A 25,998-nucleotide genomic window follows, 5' to 3' on the forward strand; every position below is an offset into this window, starting at 1 on the left:
TCATGGACCGCGAGATCATGACCTAAGCCGAAGTCGGACGCTTAACCGACTGAGCCACCCAGGCGCCCCCCCAAAAAATTTTTTTAATGCTTCTTTTATGGGGCGCCTGGGTGGCTCAGTTCGTTGGGCGTCTGGTTCTTGATTTCAGCTTGGGTCATGATCTCATGGTTTCTGGGTTCGAGCCCCAAGTTCGGCTCCACACTGGCAGCTCAGGGACTGCTTGGGATTCTCTCGGTCTGTCTCTGTTTCTGCCCCTCCCCTGCTCATGCTCTTTCTAGCTCTCAAAATGAATAAAATAAACTTTTAAAATGTTCATTTTAAAAGATGACTTTATAAATATAAAAAAAACAATTCTGAGTCAGTTGAATGTCAATAAATCTTTGCAGGGATAAATATCACAGATAGAGAATGAATTATATATAATATATATTTCTAAGTTCAAATTTTAGGCCTTTATTCCCTTAAGATAGAAAAAGCCTGAAATCATGTTAATGACTAAGGAAAATATTCACACTAAGTAGCTTTCTGATAATACTCTAATATGCAGAGTCCACGGATTTTTTCCAAGAGAATTTACCTCCATCCACTCAATAGATGTTTACTGCATTCCTACTCAGTGCCATGGTCTTATTCTAGAACCAGTTAGGCAAAATTTTGGTTTTAGCAGAACTCACCTTCTGGTAAGAGAAAACAGTTGAGGAAACACAAGCAGATACAAAATATAAAGGTAGGTAAATCCTACGGACACAGTAGATCAGGAAAAAAACATAAATCAGGAAAAAAAAATAAATCCTATTAAAAAAAACAGAATCATGGGGACGAGCATTTCAGTTAGGTTGTCAGTAAGACTCTTTCTGAAAAGGTGGTATCACTGAGCAGAAACTGGAATGAAGTGAGCCAAGCGAGAACATGCGAACTTTCCTGGCAGAAACGGGAGCAAATGAAAAGACTCTGAGGCAGACCCGGGCTTGATGTGTTCAAAGAACAGCCACGAGGCTAGTGTGGCTGGAAGAAAGTCAGCAAAGAGAGAATATACAATGGGTCTGGGGGCACTACCTCCTGGTCCGTGTCGGGTCTCCAGGACAGAGCCTTGGATTTTATTCGGAGTATTTTGTAAATCTTGCACAGTTAGGCAGTCACCTTATTTCAGCATAAAATACACATATAATCCTGAAATCTGGTGGAAAATTAAAAACAATCCGCTGACCTTCAGTTATAACACCTAGTGATTTTTAGAAAATGCTGATAAGCATGAAATTATTTTTTTTTAATTTTTTTTAACGTTTATTTATTTTTGAGACAGAGAGAGACAAAGCATGAACGGGGGAGGGTCAGAGAGAGAGGGGGACACAGAATCGGAAACAGGCTCCAGGCTCTGAGCGGTCAGCACAGAGCCCGACACGGGGCTCGAACTCAAGGACCGAGAGATCATGACCTGAGCCGAAGTCGGATGCTTAACCGACTGAGCCACCCAGGCGCCCCAATAAGCATGAAATTATTGTCCCATGTTTAGAAAAGAATCAGCTGAATCATGTTATCGATGCTACTTTAGTATCCCCTCTATGTTGGGCCTTTGCCCTACAGGCCAAGTATTAAATGACACATTTAACAGTTTAGTTGGAAACTTTTTGTCTGACTCGGACTTCCGTAAGATATGTTGCAAAAACTGACTAAGTGAATTCCATGTTGCTAAGTTACCATGAATTCAACTTCTTGTACACTCAGACTTGTCAAGTTAATTATTTTGTCATGGATGAGAGACTTATGGTCTGGGCCCTGAAACACAGACCCTAACAAATGATCCTCTTTGTGTATTGGGGGAGCTATCACACCCTTCCTCAGAAGAAAAGGGAGAACATCCCTCCTGTGACCCCCATGCAAACTCTCTTTTAAAACAGTGCTTACAGTTGATTCCAAAAGAATATTACTTTTTGGAAGATTTATAAATTGTCCAGTTGTAAGCAAACTACATTCCCTGTCCCCCCTTTCGAGTCACTGTATCAGAGCTATAAATTTTGTTCTTTAAAAATGGGATATTTGGATGACTCTCAGGGTAGCTCTGAGGAATGTTCTGTTCTGTTAACCACAAAACACACAAGCTGAGAAATGGCCCACATAACTTCTCCATTTCTGCCCAGGAAAGGTGGTAATATTTTTTCCCGCCTCCTGGGGAGCCAAGAGTAGTCCTTCCAAGCCAGGTTAGCAAGGAGAGACCCCCATTTGGAGCAGAGGGTGTCTGTAGCAAGGCTTCAACCTGCTGCCGTCACAGTTCTCTGCCAGCCCATTTCCCCATTTGTATGCATGTAAATAGATACAGAGACCTTGAGAAATTATCAGATTAACTGACTTCAGAACACCAAGGGTCTGTGTGTGTGACTGCCAAACACTTATTACAAGGCCAAAACTGTGAAGAAGAAGAAAAAAAAAACAACTCTATAATTCCGCTTCTCTGATAGTTTGTGAATGCAGTTTTCATTACTCAGTATGTTATTGAGCCCCACTAAAAAACAGCTCGGATTTAAGGGCTCTTCGTTTCTAAGCTGTGGACTTTGCCTATAAGCAGGAGGTATGCATCTGTCTGAATATGCCTTTCCTTCTGTGGTCCTGCACTCTACGCCTTTGAGTCTTTTTGAAATGAAAATAATACCCGTAATAGTGTCTAATAATAACAAGCCAATTATCCCCAACTCAGGGAGGACAGAGGGCAGACAAGTGATGGTCTACGGGGTTTGTATTTCTGCAGAGAACAAGAAATACAAGTAAGTAATTTTCTCTCCTTTCAAGATACTTGCAACGGATCTCTGTGGAGACGAAGGCTCCAGGGGTATATTTCTAAAACGATATCAACTAAATATAGAAAAAAAAAAAACCCACAGGAAGGAGTAAGTGCAAGTCTGACATAACAACATAAGAAAGCAGTTAGGAAGGAAAAAAAAAAAAACACCTTGCTTTTTTCTGATCTAGAGAATGCACCCAGCTTTTGGCCATATAGGTTTTGGAATAACTGGCTTGTATAACTGGTTTCATCCATCGTTCATGAAATACATATACCATCTGTATGACTTTCTGAGAAGAAAATGTTTGAATAAAAAAAGTCAAGTCACAAGCAAATGGGAAAATACCTGAAACCGTCTTAAGAAATGTTCTCAAATTAAAATTTGGAATTCTACCATTACTATGACTATTGCTGTATCTTCTTGGAGACACTGTGACAATGCTTTCCAAATCTTCTCCACGTAGCGGGGAAAACTTCAACAGTCCTCATCAACATTTTTCTCATTCACACCCAGATCTAAGCTAACACTGGTTTTACTGCACCGTGCCAGGGGGTCACGGAGTCAGGCAACATCTTAATAAAGCGCTTCTCAAATCACATGGGTTAAAGGTATTATTCAACGTAGGAGGCACCGAGCTGTGGAATTCCGCCATTCCAAAAACAAGACAACAATTATAGAAAACCGGCAGGCTTCCTTTTACTGAGTTGGACCCTGGGCTAAACATGAGACCATTTTCAGGGTGTAAGAGTAAGCTAACTTGTAATTAAGCACCTATAAAGGATCTATGGTACTACTTGAGCTTAAGAAGTAAGAATTGGATGAAATCAAGTAAAATCAGCTGAAAGAAAGAAATCGATTTTGGTAAGAGCCGAAGCAGCTGCCGACATAATTCAAACATGCCTGGCATCTTCATGAAGGGGGTCACAACGAGAGGGTGTGGGCTTCCGGGTTAACAGGTATACCAGTTCCTAAACTCTGTTGCTTATTTATATACCTTCTCCCTGCAAAGCTAGCTCTGGACTCACCCCTGGACTCACTCATCACCATGACGACCCCAGTGTGCCCGCAGCCAGTCTGGTATGTCCTGTGGTCACTACCTTCTGACACCTACATGGGAGGACAGAATCTAAATCAGGAACCACCTAAACCTCAAGGTAGATATGGCCGTCACGCCCGAGGCAGTGGGGGCATCTCCATCCAAAGAAGCAAAAAAACCCACTAAACTCCTACCGGTAGAAAAAAAAATCCCAGGGTTAGAAATATAACTTAACGAATTCATGTTACGAAATGCAAGTCTATCCCTCCGTTCATCCCCTGTATTTCTGGTGTATAAGCCTATGTACAAGGCTCTGCCTTTAGCCCTTGCAGGAGACATATGGTCAACGACTCATCCCAACATTTGATGTCATACATCATGTAATCTGAAGGGCTTTCTCTTCTGGAGTTCCAGGTCTACTAGATTATTGGTTCTTAAACCGGCTATGCATTAGAATCACCAAGAGGAAGCTTTCTGAAGACATTTTCCCATCACCTCTATCCCTAATCACTATTACCCACCCGCCCAGATTTTGATTCATTCAGGAGGGTTTGGGGAGGTATGTAAGATTTTTGTTTATTTTACATTCTAACACGCAGCCAGGTTGTACCTGATAAAATTAAGAAATTAACTAGATGGATGTGAGCATACATCACAATCACCTAAATGACTTTTTTAAAAGCACAGAACAAACTGAGGGTTGGTAGGGCGGGGGGGGGGGCGGGCAAGGGGGTGATGGGCACGGAGGAGGGCACTTGTTGGGATGAGCACTGGGTGTTGTATGGAAGCCAATTTGACAATAAATTATGTTAAGAAAAAATAAAAGCACAGATTGTTGCTCCCTATCTGATTGGCTCTGCCATTTCTGATCCTAACGGTTTGGGGGGCGGAGCCTGAGAATTCGCTTTTCGAATATGTCTCCTGATGCTCCTGGTCTAGGGACCACAGCTTGCAAATCACCTCACTAGAGAATCAAGCGAGTGGTGTTAAGTGTTCAGGAAAGAAGCCCACATAATGCCTGTCTGCAGCAGAGAGGACGACACCGGCCCTTTTCTGTCGCTGCACACGGCAGCTATGAGACGTCCCCAGCTGAGAACTCCAGGGCTGGGAGCAAGAGGTTTCGTCCTCCTAACAGATTATTCCCGTAAAGCTCCTGGAGCTATCCCATGATGCTGGCATCACCGGGGGTGGGCGGAGGGTCATCACCACGGGGAGTCTGCACCCCAAGCCTTCACTCGTGTCTTGTCTGTTGTCTGAGAAGCAGGTACACGCACACACGCGCGCGCGCGCACACACACACACGCGTGCGCGCATCCGCAGCGCGTGGAGAATAAAGCTTGGGAAAAAGTGAGCACGATACCTGTAGAAAGACCATTTTAGCAGGAACTGCCTGGCAGCTTTAGGGAAACTGGGCCTCCCCTCGTAGGGCTTCAGCGCCTGCATCATCACGTTGTCCAGCCACGCGGCCCACTGCTCCAGGGTGCTCTGCTGCTGGAGGGTCATCTTGAAGTCCGTCTCCAGTCTCTGAACCATGCTGTCATCACACTGGCACACCCAGGAGGCCTGCTCCTGGGACGGTACACAGAAAGCAGAGGAAAAGTTCAGCCCCACACCTTTTCCTCCAACAGCAGCCTGCAAACCGGGGGCACGGCGGGAAATTAGCACGAAGGCTTCAAGCCACCAAAGGAACTGGGAAGGTGAACAACAGCTGTCAGGGAAATGAACACCGCCTGGGTGCACGAAACAGCATGACTTGGGTTTTTCCACGTCAGCTGGTCTGCGTGAAGGATCAAAATACGCGATGTCCGGGGGCGCCTGGCGGGCTCAGTCAGTTACACCTGACTCTTGATCTAGGCTCAGGTCACCATCTCACAGTATGTGGGATCGAACCGAACCCCGCATCGGGCTCTGCGCTGATGGTGCGGAGCCTGTTTGGGATTCGCTCTCTGTCCCTTTCCCAGCTCACTTTCTCTCTCTCAAAATAAATAAACATTAAAATGGTGTGGAGCCTGCTTGGGATTCTCTCTCTCCCTCTCTCTCTGCCCCTTCCCAGCTCGCTTTCTCTCTCTCAAAATAAATACACATTAAAAAAATTAAAAATAAAAATAAAATACATGATCACCCACGAAAAAGAGAATCTGAGCCAACAGTCTGCAATCTTTCCTTCTATTGTTTTTATACTGCGTTCAAAAGTTCTCTCTCTCCCTTCCTCACCGCCACCCCCCGCCCCGGCCCCCCACAACCCAATCAGATAAAACTTTAAAGTCAATCCATTTGAGAAGATTTAGGGTAAGTCGGACGGATGAACTCAATGGTACTGGGTGGAAACACATGCTGTATGAGGTTTAGGCTTTGGGAACCACACAACTGAGATACAACAGTAGCAAAAACAAAACTATTTTTGAGAAAATGCAGACATCTACCTGCCAAGGATTTCGATTACTACTGTTTTCCTTCTGGCTCTGATTGGGAAGTTTCATGGTTGGTAACAGCTGTGGGAACAAGAACTTTTAAAGCTACGTTTCAGTAGTTGCTCTAAGTTTTAGGACGTTTCCAGGGCTATACTGTATTTTAACATTAAAAAGTATATACTCTCAATGTCGAAATATAATCATTTGGTAATATAACGTTTGGCGGAGAATCAGAGGACGTGGATCTTTTTTTTTTCAACGTTTATTTATTTTGGGGACAGAGAGAGACAGAGCATGAACGGGGGAGGGGCAGAGAGAGAGGGAGACACAGAATCGGAAACAGGCTCCAGGCTCCGAGCCATCAGCCCAGAGCCCGACGCGGGGCTCGAACTCACGGACCGCGAGATCGTGACCTGGCTGAAGTCGGACGCCTAACTGACTGCGCCACCCCAGGCGCCCCCAGAGGACGTGGATCTTAATACAGGGCGCAAATCAACTAAACTGACCTCAAGTAACCCACGTAATCTATGTGGGCCTCGTGTTCCCAGCATATAATAGAGAAATGAAATGTGACAGGAACTTTTAAGCCGGGTTCACTGCATGCAGATAATGTTTTCGAGATAAGCTCCCGTGGAGGGGTGTCTGTGAAGGTCCTAATTCTACACCTAAAACATTGTGATTATGTGTGTATTTTTCTGCAAAGGGTGTTTATAGCTTCCATTCTTCGAGCTCTCAGAGGACAAGATAGTTTCGGCTGAATAAACCCCTAATCTTCATTCTCTGGTTCCAGCGTCTCTTCTGATCGTATAGACATTACCTATTCAAGAGACATTTCAACCGGGAGGCATTTCAAATACAAAATGCCCAAACTGAATTTATTTTATTTCCCCAGGGAGACCTCCAGTTTCTTCTAAATTCTCAACAGATGACACCAACCCCTATCCTTCTCTTACCTAATTATTAGCCATAAAGTCTTTCAGAACTACCTCCTAAGTATCACTTTCAAATGTTTTAAGTGCGCTAAGACAGAATTATAGAAAAACCTGAAAATACAAACAAGCACAAAGGAAAAAAAATATTAACGGTATCTAAGATGTCAACGCTAAGAGCTAACTAAAACATGCCGATGTGTAAACCTTTCAAACTTTGCACATATGATATGTGCTGATGCATATATAAATACTTAGGGTAAAAAAAGGATCCTATTATACATTCTAGTAGAGATCCTGCTTAGTTTCACTTAACCTCCATATGATAACTGAATTTCCATGTAGGCAAATGTAGAGCTATATTTATTGTTGAATGACTGAATTTGCTGTAAGGCACGAATATGCCATTATTTACAGAACCAAGTCCATCGGTTCCAGTTTTTTACTATTAGGAAGAACGATGGAACCATCTCTCGTGAAACTATTATCTTTGCAAATTTTGCACTTACTTCTTTATGATAGAATTACATAAGAACAGCTAAGCTCCTTCAACACACCCTGTCAAATGACTCGGAAATTTTATATCAAGAGTCTTGGAGAGTACCCAGGGAAGAATTTAGGCATCAAGGAAAGGACTGGGAAGTTTGTTTTTGTTCTTTGCATTAATGTCCAAGCACTTTAAAAATTGTGGTGAAAAACACGGAACATAACACATATCTTCTTACCCATTTTTTAAGAGTGCAGTCTAGGAGTGTCAACCATCTGCTTTTTATTATGCAATCGATCTGCAGAACTTTTTCATCTTGCAAAACTGAAACTCTATACTCACTGTAGGAGGGGGTGTTTTCTGTTTGTTTGTGCCCTGAGAATAGGGGAGGATATCGCACTGGTATCTTTGGAGGAATTTCATTTCATTTCTTACCATAAAGTCAAGCTCACTATCTACTTGGAAGTTAGCTGTAAGGAAAGACAGGATGATGGGGAACTGAAACCTAACTCAGACAAATAAAACCACAGGACATTGTCTGGCTTTTCAAATGACATTATACGCCATTTTACTACTCTGGAGATTGAAAACACACTGATAACAGAGTACGCTGTAAATATTCCCTTGTGAAACAATCTGGACATTTCAACTCTGCAAACGGCCAAAGCTAAGGGTGACCATTAGAGATGTTCTCAACTTACAAATAAATTATATCCAAAACGATGAGGAGTCGGTAGCTTCACAATCAGAATGTCTTTTAAATAAACAACCACAAGCGTATGCGATGATACCGCATCAGGTCGACCTACCAAACCTACTTGCCCGTAATGCAGATGGAAAACTTACACATAAAAACGGTGCCATTGTAATGCTATCGATTCAATGAAACAGAAAATCAATAATGTGGCGGTAGAAAACTCATCTTGAACGCATGAGGAAAAGAAGATTTAATTAGGGGGGAATGCAATGGTGATGAAGATTTATGGATATCCTGAAGGAAACCTGTTAGAACTTTCGAGCTCTTCGGAGCGTTATGTTATTTACACTGAAATGTAACCTCATTGTTTTACATTAAAGTCTCCTTGATGCAAGAGCCATCACCCCCACGGGGGTCCATGCTACTGAGGTCAATCTTAGAGGGGCAGGGGCAACTTCCAGGTGAACAGGAGAGGGTGATAAAATCGGAATGAGAAACGGAAGAAGAAGGAGAACTCCAGGGGACTCTAGGAAAACCCAGCAAACCTCCAAACAGAAAAGGAAAGCCAGAAGGGAGTAGAGACGGAATGTAGCACCCTAAGAAGGAGATAACTGATTAAAACGAGGGTGCCAAGTAAGGTGTAGGGGGGCATGAAGGGCATGCCACTGTTGTTCCTGGTCCCCCGAGGAAAGGAAAGAGGATAGAGGGTAGAGGGTAGAGCATACACGTCCCAGCACTAATAACTGTCACGCAGACCCGGGAAAACTTGGGAGCTGAAAGCAGAGGAAGGGAAAAACGTAGCCTCAATTGGTGGGCAGAGGATGAGATGAGAGGAGGTATGACCCACCATGTATATGCAAAGACGGTCTCAAGGTTGGCAGTTATAACCCAGAAGAACTCACTTGCATAAATACTTCATAGGGTTACAGATGCACAAATATTACAGAAAACCCTTCTCAGCTGTTTATTATTGGGAAGTATTCTTTTTTTTTTTTAATGATATATAAAAAGCATGTTATTTTACTTATTTTCCCTTTAAATTTATTTATTTAAACTCAAGTTAGTTAACATACAGGGTAGTCTTGACTTTGGGGGTAGAACCCAGGGATTCTCATCACGTACACATGACACTCAATGTTCATCCCAACAAGGGCCCTCCTTAATGCCCGTCACCCGTTTAACCCATCCCCCACCCGCCTCCCCTCCAGCACCCCTCAGTTCGTTCTCTGTATTTAAGAGTCACTTATGGTTTGTCTCCCTCCCTGTTTTTATCTTATTTTTCCTGGGGAATCATTCTTAAATATATTTTCTGCTATTGAACTTACATTACTTTTTGAAACTACAAGTTACCTTATTACTTCAACTTTTAAAGATACTTTTTAAAGTATCTTTTCTGAATGAAGATTTGAAAGAAACATTGTAGGAGAAATTTTAAGGGAATATGAACTTATTCTCATGAAAATCAGTTGATGTAAATTTCAATGAACTATGTAAAGTCAATGGCTTTGCAAACCTGAGACAGTTTGCTCTTATGAACGTTTTATGTTTGCATGTGTGTATTTATATGTGTTAATACATAGATACATAGAAAGATACATCTTAAAAAAAATTTTCCCCATAACTAGGAGTTTGAGCTCAATCCATGAAAGTCAGAATGAACTTAACTAATTACTATGCCTTAGAATGAATCAAGCCCAAATACTACTTTTTGATATATTTAAGTAACGGAAATAGACCAGAACTGTGGATTAAAATTTCTAAGAAATGGGAGTCATTAATGGTTTATTTTTAAGCCAAAGTATTTTTTGTAAATTTATCTATTTATTCTGGGGGGGGGGGGGGGGAGGGCAGACAGAGAATCCAAAGGCTGATGCAGGGCTCAAAATCCCTAACCATGAGATCATGACCTGAGCTGAAATGAAGAGTTGGGTGCTTAACCGACTGAGCCACCCAGGTACCAGGTACCAGGGTGCCACCAGCACCCCAAGGTATTGATTTTTTTTAAGTTTTATCGAGATATAACTCACATATCATATAATTCACTTGTGTACAGTATAGCATTCAATGGCTTCCCGTAGTACACTCACAGAACTGTGTACCCGTCACAATTTTAAGACGTTTTCATTTCCCCCAAGAGAAACCCCACACTCCTTGTGTCCTATGTCACCCTTCAATTCCCGGTCCCCCAAATCCAGGCAGTCATGGATCTTTCTGTCTCTTACAGATTTGTCTATTCTGCACATTTCATATAAATGGAATCATCCACTCCGTGGTCCTTTGTGTCTGGGTTCTTTCCCTTAGCATAATATTTCCAAGGTTCATTCACACTGTAGCAGCCATCAGAACTTCATTTCTTATTATTGCTAATGATATTCCATTGGGTGGATATGCCCCACTTTGTTTATACTCTCAGGAGTGAACAGGCAGTGGGTTGTTGCCACTTTCATGCAGCAAACGTGAATAAAGCTGCCACGAATGTCCACAGACAAGTTTTATGTGGACACAATTTCCTTTCTCTCCGTAGGTACCTATGGGTGAAGTTGCTAAGTCATCTGGTAAAACTCCATGTTTAACCTTTTGAGAAATTGCCAGACTGTTTTCCAAAGGGGCTCATCGTAGGTTCTAATCAGTAGTGCATGAGGGCTCCGATTTTTCACCATGACCACAGAAGTGTGCCCTTCATCTTGCCCTCCATCTGACTTCTCGCACTATTTGTTTTCATCGGTAATCTCTTTCCTAGGGTAGCATAGTCCACCCTTAACTCCCTTCATTTTTTTTCTGATTACCCGTCTCATGATAGCCATTTTAGCGTGTGGGAAATAGTATCTCCTGTGGTTTTGACTTGCATTTCCATGGTGGCTAATTACGTTAAGTATCGTTTCAGGTCCTTATTGGCCACTGGTATATCTTCTTTGGAGAAATGGCTATGGAGGTCGCCACCCATTTTCTACCTGGGCCATCTTTTTATTATTGGGTTGTAATAGCTCTTTACATATTCCAGATACAATTCTTTTATCAGATATATAATTTGTAAAAATCTTCTCAATTCTTTTTTCAAATGTATGTATGTATGTACGTAGGTAGGTAGGTATTTCTATGTAATAATGATTTCAGGAGTAGAAAATTTCATCAATTCTTATCAGTTGTTTCACTTTTTTTGCTGGTCTCTTGAAGCACAGAAGTTTTTGATTATGTTCAGTTTCTGCATTTCTTTCTTTTTTTGCTTGTACTTTGAGTGAGCAATGTACTATTTTTACATGGTAACAACTAGTTTCATCACCTTAGGATCTGAAATAAACTATTTGTGGGATTTCATAATATTCCTAAATTAGCTGTCTTTTTAAGTGTACCTTAAAGTACAAGTGAATAGTTTGATCACAATGTTCAAGTACGGTTTTTTTTGGACGAACAAAACAGTCAAACATCTTGCACCTAATTCCTTTCAAATGAACAAATATTTACCAGGCACTCTGAAATAGAATTTCTAAGTCTTCCTAGTTCTTTCAAGTGGGGACTATTTTTTTTTAATGTTCATTTTTGAGAGAGAGAGAGAGAGAGAGCACAAGAGGGGGAGGTGCAGAGAGACAGGGGGACAGAGGATCCAAAGCAGGCTCTGAGCTGACAGCAGAGAGCCCGACACAAGCCTCAAACTCATGAACTGTGAGATCATGACCTGAGCCAAAGTTGGACGCTGAAATGAACCACCCAGGTGCCCCTCAAGGTGGGGCACTATTAAAAACATATACCTCTTGTATGTTACAGTGCAAAGGACTTCATGTATTCCTACGTATGTCAACAATAATCTAAGGTAGGTATTATAAGGTGTGGAAGGGAAAGCCCAGAGCAGTTAAATAACTTGCCCACCGTCCCACAACTAGTAGCTAAAAGAGTTTAATCTCTTGCCTACCTGATTTCAAGGACTGTGAGCATCCCTGCTCCATTAACTATCTAGCAAACCCTGCTGACCTCTGTTCCCATCTAGTACTATAAATCTTAGCAGACTTTAACCACAAAACAGAGGAGCAGTAAAGTCTTGGCCAAGTCAAACTCTCATCTTGCAGGACAGTGTGGACATAGATGCCGTCTGTGTGCGGATGCGACTACGGAAACAAATATGACGATCCTCGTGAAGAAGAATGAGGCGTCTTTCCTCAAAAGACCCATTTTGAAAGGAAACGGAGTACCTGGACATTGGCAAAGTCAACGCGGTTGAGGTCATTGAGCATCTGGTTGATCTGAGAAGTGTTCTGAAGCACTGCGCGAGCTGCCTGGGCCAGGTGATTGAGCGACGTGTATCTTCGCAGAGTCTGGGCAAAGGCACTTACAGCGGCGACCTGTAAAGAAATCCCATCAAAATCGGGTGGTTGTTTCTCTCCAGAAAAAGAGACCACTGTAATCTTCAAATCTTTATTGCCCTGCCAAATTTTAAATGCTTCCTTCTGATACCTGGTTCAAGTTCATTTCGTGCGAGAGCTTACTTGTAAATTATAGCATTTAAATCTCTAAACTCAAGTATTATTTTCCTTTTGAGTAGGTAGAGGTCAACACTAAAACAAACTCCCATGTTCTTCGACATCTGGGTGCAGCACTAATTAAACCAGTCTTGCAGGAAATGACTTTGTCTAGGGAAGCAGGAAAAATGTTGCCTTTCGTTTCTTTTTTACTCTCTGTAGGACCCTCAACGACAAACTCTGTAAATACAATTTTTTTCTTTTTTTTTTTTTAGAAAACCAAACTATATAGCCTCACTTTTTTAAATGGATAAAAAAAAATAGACTCTTCAGAGCAATGTCATTCAGACTCACTCTTAACGCCTTTACTTTGTAGAAACCTGGGAATTTTTCAGGTGAAACAAGAGTGTTCATAGCTTCTATCAGCAAATACATAGCCGATAAACTGATCAGACATAAGCAAAAATCTCAATCTATGTGCAAAGGCTACCCAGGATTCCTCCATTTGCCCCTCATCTACCTTCTACCCTTCTTCATTTCGCTCTATGCCCAGGAAGACTACTCTGAATGGACTACATTAACCACTTTCTTTAAACTCTGGCTTCCAGTTGGGTTCGGCCAATGATAGACACTGGGAGGGGACACAAGGATAGGAAAAAAGAGAGTTGAGTTCAAAGTATGCATTCCCCTACAACCTCTGCTCTCTCCATTTTGGCAAAGCCAGCTTTCCTGGTCTAAGACCACAGTCCTGGGGCGGGGGATGGGGGGGGTGGGCGGCGAAGGAGATGATCTCCTAAGGCCATAGCTTTTACCTCTTTCCCCTTCAGACCTAGGGATGCTCAGGACTTCTCACTATTGTTAGTCCTGGGGTGCTTCACCATTCCTCCGGGTTTTCTTAACTCTGTTTACACCTTTGGAAACAGACCCTTCTTAAATTTTTTTCAATTAATCTCCCTTTGGATATACCATTTGCTTCCTGCTGAGACCTTGAATAAAACAGGTACATTGAAAGATATCAAAAATAATGTCAAAAAAAAAAGTCTCAGTAAATATCTAAATCTCACGATCTCCTGGAAACTGATCACATGCAGAGGAAACCTAATGAGCATTTTACCATATTGATAGGAACGTATGGTAAGCCATTAAATCACGATGGGCACGTAAGCAGCAACTGATTAAATAGTCCATACTGGTGTTCCCAGGTCAAAGGATGCTGTGTTCTGATAGACATTTCAGGACTACGTGGAACATGGGAGAAGTCACATTCTTTCAAAAAATAAGTCTTAACACTTTTTTTCCATTTCCGTGATTTATATTAACTGAGTACATCCTATGTGCCAGAAACCACGGTAAGTGCCTCACATATATTACCTTGTTTAATTCTTAGAACTATTATATTAGACACATGTTGTGACCTAAAGGGATTCTGTAGCTTGCTCAAGGTTACACAGAAACTAAGTTACAGTGATGGAGTATGTTTGATAACAATGGCCAGTCATAACCTCATTATGCTCCTTCCTCTGTCACGGTAGATTATCTTCACTGAGGGAGTGCTCAGCTAAAAAAAAAAGGCTACACGTCACTGACAGCAGAAGAGCAGAAGACACCCTCCACCAAGGCAGGTCATCCAAATCGACTCTGGGGACCGATGAAATGGCCAATATGGCAGACTGCTACCACATTCGCTTTGGTAATACTGGGAAGGGAGGTGTTTTTAACCGTTTGAAGTATTGCTGTGAATATGACTGACTTTGCAAATGGGAAAGCGTTCCGGTAACCATCATAATCAAACGGCACCTCTTGTCTTTGTCCACCTCAATGTGGCACTCTAGAACTTTCAGCAATGATGGAAGTGCTCTATGTAAATACTGCCAAATATGGTCACCACTGGTCACGTGGGGCTATGGCCCACTGGAAACATAGCTAGTGTGACTGAAGAACTCAAATTTTAGTTTAATTTAAAGGTAAAATTCAAATTTAAGAAGTCAATGTGGCTATCCTTAATGCATGCATTAACAGCATAGCTCTAGAGCAGTAACCTAAGGTGGGAATACTGATGAAATGTTCCTTCAGTGTGTTTTATTTTTTTGCTTAGCTGTGTTTTGTTTTGTTTTTTTTTTTTCCTGCACACTTTAGAAAGTGTTATTGCAAATCTTAACTCAAAGCAGAAAGAACTGGGAGCTACTCGTGCTACCAACGAGACTTGCCAGCTACAAGAACTTCAATCTCTCAACTATGCCCCCAAATTGAAAGACAAGGTGTGTGGCTCAAGTCTGACAGTGGATACAGTCATTGAGAAAAAGCCACGAATGTAATTTTTGGTACAAAGTTTAGACAAAATCAGTCCCATCTTGCCAGAGGATATGTTCACAGATTAACCTAAAGTAGTAAGGTTAGGAGGAGACAAAGTGGAGATCAGGATTCGTTTCTCTAGCTAAACAATTCACGTTCCTTATAAACACTGATCAATTATGAGACAGTTGCTCACTTTAAGAAATGACTACCTATTCACAAAAGCATTCTCCAGTGTTGAAAAAAATAAAACATGCTGAAAATCAAAAGAGTATCAATTTACATGAACGTTTCGCAATATAATGAGTATAGGTGGGGACTTCAAAAAGCTAAAACTCACTCAAATGGAAACTACTTAACATTCTAGGTGATCCTCTTTAATTTTTGAAATTAAGCAATCTGGAATATATACTTTGGAAAAAGAGCTTATAAATACACCACACTTGGAATGATTCTCTAGTTTCTTTGAAAGGAGCATTATCAAACAACATCTCCTGTGAAAGTTCTTTATTACATGGTGATAAAGCAAAAATAAAAAATCGGTTTGAAAAGTTCAATATATTACGATACCAACATAATACAGAATAATTTTCTACGTTGTACATAATACAGAACAGTTTTCTAAATACAGAGGCAAAAGCAAAAACATAAAAACTTACCTTGGTTTGTATCATTCTCTGTGGGATATTGTTCATGGCATTGGAAAGCCAACCTTCAAGGCTTTTTGCAAAATTTCGAATGGCTTGGGTCAAGGCACCTAAATGTTAAAGAATAAAAGCAGAACGAAAAAGACACCAAAGAACATTAATCTTTATTCCAGGAGAAGAGAAAAAATGTGTATATGACATTTCAAATAACACAGAATGTATATCGCCCTCATTGACAAGACTTTTTTAACATTATTTCTAACTTTGAAAGCATCCAAGAATTGTATTTTGGGTTTTTTTTTTTTCTTTTAAAGCTATTTTTTTTTCCCAGATATTTATGACACTTTGTTGGGAAATGAAAACATTCAAACGTTTCTGCTTATAGCGACATATACCAGTTGTGAATATACTTAATGGAATTTTCTATCTTAAACGAGACACTCTTTCGTTAACAGCTTTATGCTCAAAGGCTAAGTATTTTCTTTATAAATTCTTCATCTTGATTTGTTAAGCTCTTAGTCAATTTTCCTTTCTTCAGTTAAAAAGAAAATATTGCACAGCTTTCTCCCTTCCTCTACGTATCTATTCATGCTAGAACATATCATATTAGTTATCTGTTACTCTTGTTGAAAAGTAAGGAAAAAATTAAAATTGCCTGACTTGAAAATTTTGGATAACTATTCTCCATTTCACTTGGCAGGTAGAGATAAAAAGATCAATGTGATAAAATTGCTGTCACAGAGACCGGTATTCTTAAGATATTCCTAAAATAGTCCGTTCCATGTTCTTGATGAATCTGTTAAGACCTGAAAGAGGGCTGGGTCCCATGAGAGTAGTTTTTATAGTGGTCATATAATGACTGGAAGCATCATCAGTTATCAGTAATGACTACAATTATTTTACAAGAAGGGACTGTCGTATAAAAAAAAAAAAAAAGACTTCTTCTCTTGTTCAACAAAGTAATTCAGTCAATAGCATTTTACTTCATCTGTACCCAACGCTCCTCAGTGTAGGGGACAGTTTCAGACATTTAACAGAAAAGTGTCTGAAACACCCACAATATGAAATTAACCTCTGTGGGTTCTCAATAACATGGTAGGCATTCGAATTTGTAGTCTAGTCTAAGACACACAGAAGCTATGTTTTTCTCCAAGGCTACCAAGGATATTAATGTTAATGCTGGGATTAAATTCCTTGCTTTTTCTTCCTATGCTCAAATGAGTCTGACATGCTTCTCTCTATCATTTTTGGTAAAGCAGGGTTAGAAATAATTTAGCTTGCTCAAGTTGCTTGCGAAAGATACAAATTTCACTATCCCAATCATAAAAACAACTGTTTTTTTTTTTTTTTAAATCCTTTCTTTCACTGGTCAAATGATAGAACAGAGGTTCAAATGACTCAATTTTGATCAGGAAAAACACTCAAGAAGTATTGACTCTTAAACATGACAATCATCTACTGGAAACACGGACTTGGAAATTTCTAGAGAATGAATCTTGTGAAATTTCCAGAGCTTCCCACTTGAGCCAAAAAAAGAAAAAGAAAGACAAATATTTTTCTGCTGTCTTATGTATTAGAACCATGGAGGGCAGGCATGAATGGAAATGAAAAAAGAGTGAAAAAAAATTAACGACCCTTTTTGAAACTCAGTAAAATTTTGTTCAAAATTCAACTTGGCTATCTGCATTTGCATGTTTTCTACTGTTAACATAGAACGCATTACTCGATCAGCATAAAAAAAAACCAAGAAGCAAGAAAAGTTACTTTAAAAAAAATATTTAGCATGGGTCTTGTTTCATCTGGACAAATTTCATGCTAGGGAAGATTATTAGAGAAAAAGATGTTTTGTATATCAAGTGACTGTAAGCTTTTGCTTTCTTGTACTGCATGACATCGGGGGCCACCTTTACATACGCTCAAAATTGTACCTAGATGTTACTGGTTGAGTTCTTATGCAATTCTTACACTTCACTGTTTTTTCATTTTCAGATAAATGTATTTTAGAATATAGTAGCTTCAAGCTGACTTCAAATTAGTGTGATATGCAGACATTTTTTGGCTAAAAAAAGGAATCCCATCTGGACAGTAAACGGTAGAGTGAAGTACTTGTAGCCAGGAAAGTATAATTTTTAAAAATAAAATTAAGTTTGCTCTCTCTCTAGGGATTCATGTCAGATCAAATTGTGCATTCTGACTCTGACAACTTTTTCTCATGAATGGATGGTTTACAATTGAAAATGATTCCAAAGCTAACTTGTCTCAACCTGCTTGCGATTGATATTAAAAGGCACATGATCGGAAGATAGCTATTTAAGCTGTAATTTAAGTCGTATTTTCTTAAGTCTTGTTGCAGAATCAGAATTAAATCTCCAAATGTACTTTGGACGGTAGCACATTAATGTCCCTGGTAACTTCACAGAAGCTATCAAACTAACGTCAGGTGAAAATTCCTGAAGTTGAGCTGTCTGCTAAATGTAGAGACAAACTTCTGGGCAGAAGAAACAGGTTTTCGAATCAAAATTTGCACAAAACAAAGGTCAAGTGTACTGTGCGCTTAAAATGATGAGGCGTAGAGTCAATTAAAATTGATACATGACTTAGTTTAGGAAACTTGTTGACTTCACAAGTCTTCTGGTGCTAACAGAAGCAAAAGGCTTCAGAACCGTTTAAGATTATCACTCAGAGCACAGGGAGCAAGACAAAAACAAGGAAAATCAAGATTCTGGAACATAACTCAGGAGAGAATTTACACACTGCAATTTTCCATGACAGCGTCATTTTTAATCAATTGTCAGTCAGGAAGCTTGCTGCAGATAGAGTGGAAAATACTAGCAATTGACAAAAATGTGAGACAGTGGCAGTTGGATTTCTTTTTCCTAAACTTACTTCTATACAAACTTATGTGTGTTCGTTGATATTATATGTAAATGAGTATCTAAGCATATATTTTAAGATGGCGGGAAACAGGTGGAAAGCACGATCTTCCACTGTTTGCCATATTTAGAAAAAAAAGGAAATATAAACATACACATGCTGGTATCCTCACCTTGCCTTCTACAAAATCCCTCCTTCAAGACTTTGTTAGGATTTAACATCAATCAACTGTGAACAGTGTACTTGAAGCACATGGTTGCCAATTTCACAAGCTAAAAGACTGCTTTTACTTTATTCATGTCATTGCAGAGTGGAAATCCTGTCCCACTTCTTGAAAAGTTAAGGTCACTAGCATGTGCTCGTCAAGGTGTTCGCATAAAATCATTTCAACTGCCTACCTCTCCCACAAGTATCCACGGTAGCATTTATATTGACACGTGCAGAAAATGACTTTGTTCCAAATATGCACCATCCCTTAAAAAAGGAAACCTAATTTATCTATGTAATTCCTACTTGCTTCATGGTGGGAATGCTCATGTATTTATATATATATAAAAGAGAGAGAGAGAGAGAGAGAGAGAGAGAGAGATTTTTCTCTCCAAATGCCAGTTAACCATTACTGTTAATGGACACTGCATTTGTGGTTCTCAACGTGATGGAGGGTGACAAAGTAAATGCTTTTATACAGGAATTCAACTTTAGTGGAAACCAAGATGAATTCATTTCAAATCAAAAGCAACCACGAAGGAAGGAGGCTGGCCCCACAATTACAGATTTCATAAACTTTTGGCTTTCTGAAGGGAACTGTGTCCTTGGGGAGAATAATTTTTACAAGGTTGCCTGGCTTGGGAGTGTTCTGATAATAATTAGTCACTGATGGCTGTCACATCTTTAGGTTATCTTTTCTATTGAAAAGAAAATGAAAGATTGGAAAACAGATCGTGTTTTTTTTTTCCCCGTTTAACTACAGTTTTGCTCTAAGCTGCTTTCATTCAATATTCTTTTGTGTTGCATGGTTTTCTGTTTTTGTGTTTTTTTCTTTTATTTGGCAAATCGAAATGAGGTTAGAATCACCCTAGATCGCGACGTCGCTTCCCCAAACTTCTTGGGTGGAATGTATGAGAATAAAAGCATCCGTACTTGTCTGCATTTAACTTACTAGGAATAGGTCTAAGCACGTCGGGGATGAGAATCTCCACCAAAGCCTGGTACATCCCATGGTCACAGTTACACATCCATTTCAGGATAGACTCATGTTTGCACAGAGTTATCAGCTTTGCTTTCGGAAGTCGACTTTCTATTTCACTCAGATTGCTGGTGTGAATAAATGTAGCAAATGAACAGATGGCAAATGAGGATAAAAAAGAAAATGGACTTTAAAAATAGTTTTAGTTTATCAAATATTACTGAGGTTAGCACTATACCACCATTGCACTGGTTCCGTACGGCTGGATACATATAACACGCCCCCAGAGCTGCCTGTGCACGTTAATGCTTTCTGACGGCATGAGAGGCAGGTATGATACTAATTCCATGAGGATGAAACAGCTCTACCGCAGTCCCCCAAATCAATAAAAATGGGACCTACCACACACACACCGAAACCTCCAGAGAGCACTTTGTGGTTCATTTCTATCCATTCATTTAATGTTATCACGTAAGGTTCACAACTGGTATACATATCTCTCGTTTATTAGCTGTGACATCTACTCGGCCATGAAAATGAATTGGAAAAGCATATTGATTCTGACCTTGATTCGGTGATGGTAGTGCCGTCGGTTGGAGTAGAGGGAGAATAGCGCCAGAAGGTTTGCCACAGTTTTTCTATCAGGCTAAACTGAAGATTCACGACAACGTCCAATATTGCCTAAAAAAAGAAAACGGTTATATCCGCGTTACCTTACGATGCTTCTCAAGGGGACGTGTGGAGAGCGCGTTACGTGTCGGGATGGCAGTGGTGAAGACACCTGTGGGTTCGTAAGCTATACGGTGAACGTGGAGTAAATTTGGCCAACGGAAGGCAAACAGAAGAGCTCCGGCAGGGAGAACATAACGTCTGGAAAGACTGACGGGATGGCGTGTATTCCTCCAATAGTGGCCTCGTATCGTATCCCAGCCTTGCTTTACCTCTCTTTGTTCTCCTTAACTCCCCTTCCTCTCCATTTTCTTCTCTTGCTTTTCTTTCGTTCCTTCACACACGGCTTCCTTCGGCTTCCACGGCCACTGCCACTCTTCCTATTCTCAGACCCAACGGGCACACAACAAAGATGCCATTCACACCAGTCCCCAGAGGGTTGGGTGTGTTCCCGGCCGTCAAAGATGGCGGAAGCAAAGGGTGTGGAGCTGCTTGGGCCTGGTGGACAGAGTCAAGGCTAAATGGGCCTGTCTAGGGCGGCTGACTAGGATTCTGGAGTGTTCCCAGGCAACCAGAGTCTGGACCAGGAACTACAATGACAATGGCCTTCAGAGGACAGCACCTGTCTGGGCAGAATAAGGGTACCTCTGTGGTCAAGCCACACCTCCATCTCAATCCTCCCTCGGCTTACTCCCTTCAGAGAGGAGCTTTAAGACCATCCCCTTTTCTGACCTTGGGGGCAGGAGCCGCATCCTCCTTCTCCTTCATTTTATCTCCCAGAACCATTTCCCAGCTGCATCAAAGATGCTTTTTTTTTTTTTTTGATGATGCTAAAATTTGCCCCCTTCATTAAATTTTGATGATCAGGTTTAATTTCACCCTGCCATGGCAATTAGTTTATAAATTCGTCTTCAGATAAAAGCAGTCACAAAACCAAAGAATCACTTGTTTGTGCAAAGAACATGTGATTCTGTGATTATTTTGAGCATAAAAGACAGAAGTCATCAGCATAATGTGTTTGATGCTGGCAGTACTGAGAACCAGGACAGGTAAAACAGGCCCATCGAGATCTACAGAGTTCACAGAAGCAGAGGGACAACAGGGGGCAATCAGGAGAGTCCATCTGGGTATTTGAGGCAAACAGAGGAAACTGTAACCACAATTCTATAGTCTCCGCCACCTGTGTCGATCTGGCCCTACATAGGATACGGAGGATAACTGTTCTTCTATATAAACACACTGAGACCCATTCAAATGTGAAGCAAAATACGTTTGAGGGCATGTTCTGGTAAGCAGTAGGGAATGTTACACGTCATTGCATAATGAAGACGGAGGGAAGGGAATGAATGAATGAACCCACTCCTCACCCTATGATACTAAGAACAATTAAGATGCAAGTATCAGCCTTGACAGTGAAAGACAGATAGATGTCCCTCTTCCCAGGCAAAAATGTTCTCAAGAGACAAATTATTAAACTGCTCTCCCAACTGTACCGTGGGCACAGTCTAAGAGATATCTACTAACAAAACAACTACTAACGTCATATATAATACCTAGGTATCTCTATCTATGAGAACACTAAATTTTAGGGGCGCCTGGGTGGCTCAGTCGGTTAAGCATCCGACTTCGGCTCAGGTCATGATCTCACAGTTCGGGAGTTCGAGCCGCATGTCGGGCTCTGTGCGGACAGCTCGGAGCCTGGAGCCTGCTTCGGATTCTGTGCCTCCCTCTCTCTCTGCCCCTTCCCTGCTCACATTCTGTCCGTCTGTCTCTCAAAGATAAGTGAACATTAAAAAAAAAATTTTTTTTTTTTAAATAAAAGAACACTAAGCTTGGAAAAAAAGTTACTGCTACAGCAGCTCGTGTAGAAAATTATACCTGCTCCTTACATAACAAGTGATACTTGTGAAATATCTTTGATTAACAAATCATGAGCATTCCAAATAAAATAGGGATATTAATCTTTGTTAAAAACATAAATTGTACAGTTGGGGTGCCTGGGTGGCTTGGTCAGTTAAGTGTCTGACTTCGGCCCGGGTCATGATCTCATGGTTTGTGCGTTCAAGCCCTGCATCGGGCTCTGTGCTGACAGCCCAGGGCCTGGAGCCTGCTTCAGATTCTCTGTGTCCCTCTCTCTCTGCCCCTCCCCTCCTCATGCTTTGTCTCTCTCTGTCTCTCAAAAATAAATAAACGTTGAAAAAAATTTTTTAAAAAACATAAACTGTACAGAATATGAAAAAATAAGGCAAGTAAAGAATTCAGTGCATCTGAAATGCAATCTCTCCAAATTAAATAATTTCAAATAATTCTTTTGAAAAGGACATTCCCATCAGCCTCACTTGGGACATTTTTACAAGTGAATAAAACATTTTATCATTTGTCCACCCACTTTCAAATACGTTCAGACTGAAACATACAGGCAGATGTATTTTTAAATAATCCTTATTGTACTGGTTTCGGGCAGGTGACTATTTACAGGAGAGGAGACGAGACTGAGACACCTGTACTTCAAAAGTCTGGAAGTCTGACATGAAAAAATAATCACGATTCTTCTTCTCCATACCTGCCGCCATGTCTCCCGAGAAATGGCGTGAACGTTTGTAACTCTGTGAAAACATGGGGATCATTCTATGGACCACCATTCCCCACATATACTGATTACCATACCCATCCATCTCTCTTCAGAGACTATTCCCGGATGCTGATATGTCAGTGAAATTTTTGTGATCCTGGAGATACTTTCGTCTCTCACCTTATTGGTGGAGCTTTTCACTTGGAATAAGCTTCCCGTACACTCCTTAGTAATACAAAGGATCGTGCTCCAACTTGTAGTTTGAACAAAGAGAAACTTCAAAAGAATCTAAATTATATTTGTGAGGGTTGGGTTGCTTTAAGAAGGATTCACCTGAACACAGAGAAGTGAGAAGCTGCTTAGAGAATCTTTACCTAAAAATCTTGAGTGAATATACGTGATATTTATGTACAAAGAAAGAATTTTTTTCTAGACACGTAAGGCTCCTCCAGGAATTCTTCCAGGTTGGGAGAATTCTTTCGAGTGTAGTCAGCTGGATACTAAGCGTCTTTATCATGCCAACAAATGTTGGGAACAAAGAGAGGACTTGCCCTTGGTTGTTAATGATCTAGCACCCTTGACAAGCACTCGGATTCACTCAAGCAGTTGGTATTTCTGGAGTGGGAAAGAAATCTGGGAACGCTGTGAGCTGAGACTTCTCACTGCATACTGCCTTGTCCGCAGTCAGGAGGGCTGTCCGTGAAAGGCAAGGGAACATCTTCTACTCCTGAGCAGATCACAAATAGCCCTGGAATAAAGCTACTTAAGTTCTAAACAGACTCCTCTTTCAAAAAGAGAGGCACTTAAGACGATTCTTACGGCGATCCCTTACGCCCTTTCCACCAGGTGAGCTACAGGTACATTAACCCGCTGTCCTGGAGACAACGAGCCAGTTGCAAGGGGGCACACTGCCAAAAGGAGGAGAAGCAGGGATGGAAAATACCAAGAGAAACGTTAAGTAACCACAAAAACAAAACAAAACTAGAGCCTCATTAATCCTTGGAAGGAACACCTAAAGCGCTTCACTAAGCATTTCTAGAATATACTCTTTTTTTTTTTTTTTTTTTTAAGTTTATGTATTTATTTAAGTCACGTCTACACCCAACACGGGGCTCGAACTCACGCCCCTGAGATCAAGAGTCACATGTTCCTGGAAGAGTCACACGTTCCACATCCTGGAACTTATTCCTCATTAGTACACTTAGAAGTGTCTGTTCTTTTTAATGGCGGCACAGAATTCTGCTCAAGAGACCGTATGTACCGTGTTTTATTCAGTTCCCTTGTAGATGTGGACGCTCCAACCAATCTTTTGCGCTAAAAGCCGTAATGCAATGAGTTCCTTGTACACTTATGTCTTCACCCAGGTGGCATACTTTGTCGGGTGAGTACCTAGAGGTGGTGGAATTGCCACGTCTAAGGATTCAGACTAGGAAAGGCTAAGGAGACGGAGAGTGAAACGCATTCTCGTTTTCTTGCGTCCATCATTTCTTCAGGCGGAGACCGGAAGAAAGATGAATTTCTCAGTGTCCAAAGATACATGAACTAACTTTACCTGTCCTCTAGGAATAAGCTTGATTATTTTAGTTTAGCAAGTCGTCTGGCAAAAATGTTAGCGTGCGTTCATACTGCGTTTGAAAAAACTTACCTCACAGTGCTCTCGATAAAGACTCTGCAGTGACTTGATATCCTCAAAGGTAGTACCATCTGGCAGAGAAGAGATTTCAACTTCTCCAAACTCTGGAAGTGCTCGAGATGCATCTGTCGCCATGACAACACAACAGAAAAAAAAAAACAAAAAACCTCTCATGGATCGTGCCAATTACAGATTAATGAGGGAAAATTTAAGAAGACTAAAAAAAGGAAAAAAAAACACCCATAAAGGCCAGAGGTCCAACGATGGAAGAACTTCTCATAGTAGGTACGTTTCAAACAAAACGTAGCAACAGCATCAGTGGAGGGGAATTGAGGAGGCACTGAAAAATTGTGGAGGAACTAAATTTTCACTACGATTATACTAGAAATAACATACCATAATGTCTCTCAACATAGGGCCTCTACTAAGAGAAAAATATCTCGAGCTGGTCAGTATTGGTTTTAGTTATTATTGTGTCGTGTTACTTAGGAATATAAAAAACTAAACGTAGCTTTAAACTCAGTAGGCTCATACTTCTTATAACATCATAAACTAAAAGAGCTACGAAATGAACACACATAAAACTACAAAAATAACATTAAACTTAACAACATTAATTTGATATGATGGACGAGACTGCTGTCCTATCACGAAATTCCCGCTCGCAACATGAATACGGTATTGACTGCTGTGGCCTAGAACTTTTGAGTTTGACAGGCCTATACCAACATGTCCTTGGTGGGGCTGATTCTCCCATTATTATCCTGTATTCAAAGCTGTGGAACCTTCCTCCACAAAGCACTGGGACGTCATTTAGCCTTCCCTTGGGATGAATTACATAATTTATGTAATTTACCTGGCAAGTCTCTCCCTGTTCTTTTCTCATTAGCTCTGGACAATTCGTGCAATGCACTTCGGTGCCTGCTTTATCCTAAATTCAAATCCAGATGCGCAAACGAAAACTGCACAACGGTTTTCATTCTACTCTTCTAGATAATCCAGAAGACGCTCCTATTATAATTTTTTTTTTTTTTTTACAGATTCTAATTGAAATAAAAACAAAGTAAAAAAAAAAATCAAAATTCTCGTTGAGAGCTCAGGCTCTCCAGAATACACGTTGACGACTCCAGTTTGAGAAACGCTGCCGTAACGCTTTCAACATCAGTATCTACTCTGCCCTGAGAGGCCTTGTAAATTGTTTGTCGGAAAGTCCACATCGACAAGTATACACACGCCACAGACTCACACACACGCAAACTCTTTGCTGGCTTCTGTCTGTCTTGATCTGCTGCACGGACACTATGTGTTTTCATCTCGACAAGAGTTGTCAGTTAAAG

The 25,998-nt window shown here is 40.8% G+C and overlaps 1 protein-coding gene across 11 annotated transcripts in view; it reads right to left on the minus strand.

Moving 5' to 3' along the window:
- RFX3 (regulatory factor X3) overlaps positions 1 to 25,998 on the minus strand; it is a 299,217-nt gene that overhangs the window by 36,777 nt on the left and 236,442 nt on the right. For all 11 annotated transcript variants that reach the window (XM_040449451.1, XM_040449449.1, XM_040449453.1 and 8 more), the window contains 6 exons: positions 24,674 to 24,786; positions 20,353 to 20,468; positions 19,761 to 19,915; positions 15,740 to 15,837; positions 12,522 to 12,671; positions 5,174 to 5,382 (listed from right to left, as the gene is read on the minus strand). In XM_040449451.1, the coding sequence (XP_040305385.1) occupies positions 5,174 to 5,382; positions 12,522 to 12,671; positions 15,740 to 15,837; positions 19,761 to 19,915; positions 20,353 to 20,468; positions 24,674 to 24,786 (841 nt within the window). The remainder of the gene's footprint in view (positions 1 to 5,173; positions 5,383 to 12,521; positions 12,672 to 15,739; positions 15,838 to 19,760; positions 19,916 to 20,352; positions 20,469 to 24,673; positions 24,787 to 25,998) is intronic.

Source organism: Herpailurus yagouaroundi, unplaced genomic scaffold (assembly GCF_014898765.1).
Source record: "Herpailurus yagouaroundi ecotype Mexico unplaced genomic scaffold, PumYag 199, whole genome shotgun sequence".
Taxonomy (NCBI): domain Eukaryota; kingdom Metazoa; phylum Chordata; class Mammalia; order Carnivora; family Felidae; genus Herpailurus; species Herpailurus yagouaroundi.